This window comes from Xyrauchen texanus, chromosome 12 (genome assembly GCF_025860055.1).
Source record: "Xyrauchen texanus isolate HMW12.3.18 chromosome 12, RBS_HiC_50CHRs, whole genome shotgun sequence".
NCBI lineage: Eukaryota > Metazoa > Chordata > Actinopteri > Cypriniformes > Catostomidae > Xyrauchen > Xyrauchen texanus.
In genome coordinates, this window is record NC_068287.1 from 18718535 (window position 1) to 18726574 (window position 8040).

Consider the following 8040-nt stretch of genomic DNA (forward strand, 5'->3'; position numbering starts at 1 on the left):
GAACCCTCTTAAACCAGCCTAAGATGGTTTGCTGGTCATAGATGGTCTCCCAGTTTGGTTAGGCATGTCTGGTTTGCTGGTTTTAGATGGGTTCTGAGCACAAACAGCAAACCTGTTTGGAAATAAAACTGTTTTGCTGGTCTTAGATGGTCTCCCTGTTAGGTTGGACTGTTCTAGTTTTGGTCAGGTTTTGGTCACTTGGTTTGTTGAGGCAACTCTGCTATCCATCTGTTTGTCTGTCTATGTATCTGTTTTTCTGCTTGTCGGTCTATGAATAATATCTGTTACACATATGACGCATATACTTACATCTTCTTTATTCCTACAGGCAAAAATCTGACTTCACCAGAGAGTGTTTAATATCTTCTAACACCATAAACATTAGAAGAGACACAATGTGTCACAATGGGTTGTTTGCACGTATTAGCTAATAGTTCATATTACCACTTTGTTTAGTCTGCCAAACAGTTCTAAGTCATTTGTTCTTGCTGTGTGTCTGGGCTTGTGGTACACTAGAGGCACCTCACAGCCTCACATGAGGACGGAGCCCTTGGCATGAATGGAGATGACAGCACCTGCATTTTTCAGCCTGGTTTGGCTGGTCTTAGAGAGTCTGGTTAGCCCAGTCTAGTTTGCTGGTTTTAGAGGGGTTTCAGGCACTTGGGTTCAGGTTGGGAGACCAGCTGGCTGACAAGCTAGACCAGCTGAGGACCAGCTTAAATCTGCTAAAACCAGCAAACCACCGTGGGCTGGTTTAGGCATTTCAGCAGGCTGGGCTCTATAGAATTGCTGAGTATTTTGCATCTGTTAGTAGGGCCGTACACTCAGGCCTGTGGAGCTTTAGTAAGTCATTGTGTCTAAACACAGACAGGAAATTCCTGAGGGCTGGCAGATTTGATAGGCTATAACGCCAAAACAGAAACCCACATGGATAGTAGATTAATCCCCAGGATCAGCAGACAATCGTTCACCGCTACAGAAAAATAAAACCTGAAAAACGTCACATGGCACCTCTCACTCACTGCTGATGTCAACAATTTCTAGTTGCGAAAGGCTGAAACATGGTCATCAAAATCACATTATCTTCCCCCGGATAATGTATATACTCCATTGTCTGAAAAACTAATTCCATGATTCATTTCAATACTGATGTTTCATAATAAGCAATGGCTCATTAATCAAAGTTTTATGGTATGGCATTATTGTTATGTACAATATCCATTATATATGAAATCCTGGATATAGTGTTTGTGCAACTGCAAGTATCTGAAATGCTCATAATTTTGGCCTAATGTTATTCTTTGTTGTGTATCACCGGCATCCCACATGGCCATGAGATACAAATCTCTATTATATTATATTTCTACTCTACATGCAGAGGAGTTTCTATAGATTAACTCAGCGCATACAAAAACACATTTAACAGCCTTGATCCTGTTAAGCTCATCCCTCACGTGGTGTCTCGCTCTTTTTAAATGATCTCTCAGCGCCAAAACACATCCAGCGGGAAGCTGATCAAAACACAGTGCTACTGACAAGATGACATTACAGGTAAGGAAATCACCCTCTGCTAAACTGTATAAAGAATAGTATAAAGTTGACTTATCCTGTTGTGTAAAACCCAAGTATTTCAATGCTTTTTATTTTGCTCATACACTGCATATGCCTTGGCACTAAAAGGAAAGTGTTTGCATAAGGTGCAGATGTTTTTCATATTAAAGAGCTTGTGATTTGGCTTCAGTTCTTAGATTTGATAATTACTGTAGAGACAGCTTTAGATGTTTGCTTTAAAATGCACACCTTCTTATAGGAGGGCAGCACCTGACTTAACTCTTCTGCATAGCTCATCACTTTGTCTCTCTCTCTCGCACACTCTCTCTCTCTGCGCTTGCTAAGCTAATGATGTTTTAATTATTTTCCATGCGGCTGCACAGAAAGTAATTGGGACATTATAGCTTCAGCTTCAGCGGCAATCTAAAGAGCACTCTATCACTACCTGTAAAATACCAGAAATGAGTTTTCTTGCAAATGTCCATGCGAGGGCTTTTAAATAATCAGACATTTAATATTCAGCACTTGCAGTTCAGGACCAGTTGAATACACTGTTTGCTGCTTAAAGCATGCTCATTTATCTTGCAATGCTGCGGCGTGAAATCTTGCACAGATATCAGTGCCTGAGCCGGAGCCAGTTATTGAAGGGAATGATGAGCACAGGAAGCGTGACAGGTTTTGCAATTGCCCTGGTTACCTAAACAGTCTTCACAGGCAGTCTGTGGTACCAAGCTTTATAAAAGTGGCACATAATCGAGATAACAGTGTGTGTGGCATAGCCCTGAAGCACATCAAAGACTCTGGTAAATCAGGTGCTGGCCAATGGAGCTGAAATGATAATGCGAATACAAGAGACAGTCCACTGACGTCTCTTACCTCTGTTCAAAGCGAAGATGTCCTCTCATGTTCTTCCACCGATCTCTAAATTTTATTTTAATTTGCGCATGCCTGATTTCGTTGCCAGCTAGCCCTGTATCTTCATAATGCTTTATTTTATCTGTTCAAACTGCTTTCATAAAAAAACAGCATAACATGAGAATACAACATGCTAAAGAGCATATCGTTTTCATGAAAGACACATTTCAGATATTTAAAAATAAATTACTTAAAGTATTTATATGCAATTTTTTATTTAATATTTATTTAAGCAATATCAAATGAGCAAGAGTGCTGTATGGTCCTACATCAGCATGGCTGTGATTTGGCCGCAGACACAAGGCCGCAGTCTGAGTGCCGCAGGTAAGTATAGCCATGCTGATTTAGTGCCATACAGCATGATTGCGAGTGTGATATTGCTTATATAACAGTTCAGCAAATAAGTAAACAAAAAATGAGGAAAAAATAAGGACTGCCACAAAAACCGCAGTTTTGCATGGAACTATATTCATATGCGACGGATCAGAATGTGCCGTTGCTAGTTCAAAAGATGTGCACAAGCCTCACCGGCCCACACCATGCTCGGTTCTCCCAATGGCCAGTCCACCCCTGATCGGCCCTAAAGTGCGTTGGCCCACCGGGAAAATGCCTAGTATGCCAGATTACCAGTCCAGCCCTGCTGGTGCACAAGAGTTATTCACTATAGAAACATTTTTTTCCATCTCCATGTTGATTAGATCTCATCAATATGGAAACTCCATATGGAAAATTAGCTAAGCGCCTTGAGTATGTTTTTGTTTTTCCATCTGTTGTGTCTGTCAGCTGTAAAAAGCCTTAATGCTGACGATGTTAGTTTAACTATATTTCCCAGCTGTAATGTTGTAGTAGTAATGTTGTAGAAGCTGTTTGCTGACTGATGTGTGCTGACTCAATGCACGTCAAACTTTACCGGCTCATAATACATACAAATTGTCTTTTATTGCCACCTGCTGGCTAAAATCTTTAAAGGCGCTGTAAGTGATTTTAGCAATTCTGCTTCCACCAGACTGAGCTACTGAATTAGCAATGCCACTCTTTCCAAATCCCTGCTCTCCAAAGATATCAAATTAGCTTTATTGAGACTGATATTTTGCAGAAACTGTTGTTAAAAACAACAACAGCAAAATAGCACCCTCAACTGATAACTGTTATGAGCAAAATGGCATAAAAATGGCATTAAGCCTCAATAATTAGCTGCAACTACAATACTATGAGAACACGAAGAATGATTGACAGGCAGAAAGCATCAGAGACCGTAGAAGAAGACACATATTTGTTTGATGTTTACAGAGCCAACAGCTGTCACAGAGACTGGTGAAATATCACATGGCACTTATTTCACTTATTTCATATCTTTCAGGGAGTAGGAACTTTTATTGCATACCTTTCCATGAAAAAAAATATTACAGTACCTTTAATGTCACAGGGAAAAATGAAAAGACATACATCTAGCTTTTTACACATTTGGACTGGTCTTTGTTTAGAACACCACAAACACAAGCTGAGTGATACAGTGTTGATGGTGTGAGACATTATAACTCATGGAACATCTCTCGTCCAGTCAGATTCAAGACCAGAACAAACTGTTGCATATTTAAGAACAAAATATCTGGTGGTCTTAGCTGGAATCCCACCCTGATCAAACTGATCTTTTTGATGGTTTCCAGGTGTTTTGGACACTTGTCGACTGGTCAGACCGGGAGACCATCTTACACTATCTTTGTTTTTTTTTGGCTGCCCAGCAATAAATAAATGATAATAATCTCATTCAGCAGTAATGGATCATCTAAATCAAGAACACAAAGTCCTTGAAAGCTATCCATATTAATTACTACCACTTGTTACATTATATAATGTCATATATAGCTTCGGGCAAGAGAATATTGCTTTACCTTCCCCATTTGTTTTATGCAGTAAAATAGATATCTATTAATTCCTGATCAAGTCAGAGATGAGATTCTCAAATAGATTGGACAATTCTAAGCTCTTCAACACACTGGGTTTTCTAGCCCATAAATGCTTTGTATTGTTTAGTGAAAGTGATGATGATTGTTTTGTTTCTAATGCTTCAGTTTGAAGCTTCCTGTCCTGATGGTCTGTGTCCAGGATGGAGTGTCATCCTGAAAGGAGAAACCCCAGCAGAAGCCAACAAGTAAGTCCTCCTTGGAGCATATGAATTTGTCATCAACCTGACCTCAAAATGTATAAACAAATCCACTCAACACCTCAAAACACAATTAGGCAAACAGAAAAGGATTGGTGTTTGCTATTGGGAAACCTTTGATAAGACTTTTTATTTTGTATTTACATGGAGCAACAGAGGAAATTTGCCTCTTCAGAATGGACTATGAGAGCGACCAATGAGCCATGCAAGAGAGAAACCATAGGCAAATAAATGTAATACGGTCATCTGCTTGGAAGACATTTTTTTTTAAATATACCAGCTAAGCATATCAGTGTTGTCTTTTCATTTTATTTACCACCTGCTCAATTCAAAACTTTTCATTCTATGAGAGTGGGAATATCAGCACCAGGCCGTTCAGTTATTTAAAGTTTATTTAATGACCAGCAGATTTAAAGACTAGCTAGTTTACTTTTCTGTGTTTATATATTTCCTTTTGGAACAACAGGACATATTGTAGGGCTCATCCCCTTTTTTCATAGAAATAGCCATTAGGCTTTAGAAAGAAGTCTTCACAGCCATGTACCATGAATTGCTACTTGCTTGTCAGTTGTATACTACATGTAACAACATGGAGTCCGTACCAAATTTCCCCTTGGGGAGCCTAAAGTATACTTTGACTTTGATACTAGAGAGTGTTTGATTGGACAAAAATCTGTGCAGTGCATAAATATTTTTGGTTAATTTTCCTGAAGGAGACAGACAGTACATTTTAAATGCATTTATCTGATGAAAAGTTAATACTGTCTAGGTTTAGGAGTACCGGTACACTAAAATATAGATGGCCTCAAAGCAAACATACATTGACTAAGGCATCCTAGTCTCATAGAATCACATTATTATAATTACATTTTTGCAAAACAAGTTTTATGTGGCTTGTTGTTCATATCAAAGCAGTTTAACAATAGAGGCGCAACAACAACAATGACTTTAATTCACTTTCACACAAATCATGAGTAAAATGGCAGATAATCAGTTCATAAAACATTTACTTTTCACTCTATTTCACACTATACTATCTTATGACATCAAAACACTTTTACTGTAGTGTATGACTTATAAAGGGGCAGTCACACTGCACTTTGTGCTTTATTCACTCCCATTCAAATGCATCCGAACACAGGAGACCGGACACGCAAGCTTGTATGAATATATTCCGTATGGCGCTGCGAACCAAAGTTCAAGCTTGGTGAACTCTGAACCATGAATTTGTATGACGAGAGGATGTGTGACCAATAGAGTGTCCAGCAGAGAATGCACATTGACTTGCACATTGAGCACGCACATTGACCGACTTGCATTTATTATATCACATTTGCTTTTATGACACAATTTACATTTACATTTACATTTATGCATTTGGCAGACACTTTTATCCAAAGCAACTTACAGTGCACTTATTACAGGGACAGTCCCCCTGGAGCAACCTAGAGTTAAGTGTCTTGCTCAAGGACACAATGGTGGTGGCTGTGGGGATCGAACCAGCAACCTTCTGATTAACAGTTATGTGCTTTAGTCCACTACGCCCCCACCACCACAATTATTTAGGTTTAGGTTTATGGTTGAGAGGTAGGTAGGTTTTGTTGATTTAATACTCGATAGAGCATTGACCTTAAAATCGAATCTGTCTAGGTCTAGGAGAACATTTCACTCTTTTTTAGCACCACTCAGTGGACATTTTACATCGGAACTGACATGTCATGAAACACATAATTTCATTTTGCCAAAATGTTGCCACAATCACATCATTTTCATGAGATCAGTCTGACTAAGAGCCAGAAAACTGTAATATTGATTTCATAGTATCTTTTTTCTTTTTAGCAAAATGATCTAGAAGCTTTTTGCACAAATAACTTATTAAGTCCTTTGAAATGACTCATTCATCAGGTTGTTTATAAAGAATAACCCCAATGTAAACAAGTCTATAATCAAGCAGGGCTGTAGGAAGAGTAGTACATAATAATGCGACAATCAAACTTTCAAATGGCAATTAAAATAACATGCAATATTATTCAGAACAATGTATTCTCTCGAGACTCATCCTGATGATGTTCAATCATTATTCATACTGTATATAGAGACAGATACAAGATGAAAAATAATCTGGGTCAAACGTGATTTTCACGTATACTTTACTTTAAGAAGAGTGATAAAGAAACACTCAAAGGCAAGTTTGTATCTTATGACTCAGACTCAGTATTAGCCAACATGATTTGTTCATTATAGTGTATGTGTCTTCCTGTCCCTAAGGTTTGAGATTAATTTCCTGTGTGATATGGATGACAAAATAGCCTTCCAGTTCACCCCCCGTTTCACTGAGTCTGATATTATCTGCAACTCTTTCATGGCAAACCACTGGGGACAGGAGGAGAAGTGCAGCAACTTCCCACTTGGAATAGAGGAGCCTTTCCAGGTGACAAAGTGTTGTGACTTTTAATTGACAAAGTATCACAAGCAACAGGATTTGTGTTTTATAATGATTGAGGATGATTTAATCAGCATCGATTTCATATGTCTCCACAGATTGAGATTTACTCTGACAAGGATAACTTCCATGTTTACATTGACGACTCCAAGATCATGCAGTACAAACATCGTGTGGAAGACCTGAAGACCATCACTAAAGTACAAGTGGTGAATGACGTCAAAATCTCCTCTTTGGAGATCACCAAAAAACATTTTTACTGAGGCTTTGCGATAAGGCAAAAAGAGCTATGAGAAGAATAATCTGAACTAGCCTTTGTTTGTTTACAGTGGATTATTGTACGTTTTGCATTTTTGTTTACACACCTTTAAATACCAATGATTATCCTCTTATCCTATTATTCAGACTCTTATCCTGATCATCCTATTATTTGCCTGTAAAGGTGTGATTGTTGGTATTGATATGCCTTATCTGAACTCCATATTCATATCAATCTATGAATAAATGGGAGGTATGAAAATTGTCCTGTAAGACTCATCTACTTAGAATGTTCTAAGTGACTTGTGGTTCTAAGTGGTTGCAAGATCAAATCGGTCAAAATACATATAGTGACAATAAATAGACAACAATAAAGCAACATATTACCGGTTTTTGAGAGCGCACATGACTGAGAGTGCATGTGAGGCTGACAGTCTATATAAGCTGTCGGCCATAGGTATGATAAATATAGTTAAATTAAAATTAAATAACTTAAATTGCTTAAATGTTTGATCACAACTAGTGACTGACTGATAGCCTGGGTTATTTAATGGCTGATGCTGGTATTTATATTTTTAGAGAGCCGGGTGACAAATGGCAGATATAATGCCCCTATATAAAACATTTAATGTAGACAAAATTGCTGAATTTTAATCAATACTTACTCAACATTCGCAAAACTATGGAAGCCCATTTTGTCTATTGTTTA

At 38.2% G+C, this 8040-nt stretch overlaps 1 protein-coding gene across 1 annotated transcript; it reads left to right on the forward strand.

Annotated features, from left to right (window-relative positions):
* Nucleotides 1–1469: 1469 nt before the first annotated feature.
* Nucleotides 1470–7597, forward strand: LOC127653292 (grifin). The gene is made up of 4 exons (XM_052139936.1): nucleotides 1470–1551; nucleotides 4539–4618; nucleotides 6899–7061; nucleotides 7172–7597. Exons 1-4 carry the CDS (start codon nucleotides 1540–1542, stop codon nucleotides 7334–7336), a joined length of 420 nt encoding a protein of 139 aa, XP_051995896.1. The 5' UTR covers nucleotides 1470–1539; the 3' UTR covers nucleotides 7337–7597.
* The last annotated feature ends 443 nt before the right edge of the window (nucleotides 7598–8040 follow it).

Coding starts and splice junctions, on each gene's coding strand:
- LOC127653292 (XM_052139936.1), top strand. Junction 4,619..6,898: donor ACCCCAGCAGAAGCCAACAA/GTAAGTCCTCCT, acceptor CCTGTCCCTAAG/GTTTGAGATTAATTTCCTGT. Junction 7,062..7,171: donor GAATAGAGGAGCCTTTCCAG/GTGACAAAGTGT, acceptor ATGTCTCCACAG/ATTGAGATTTACTCTGACAA.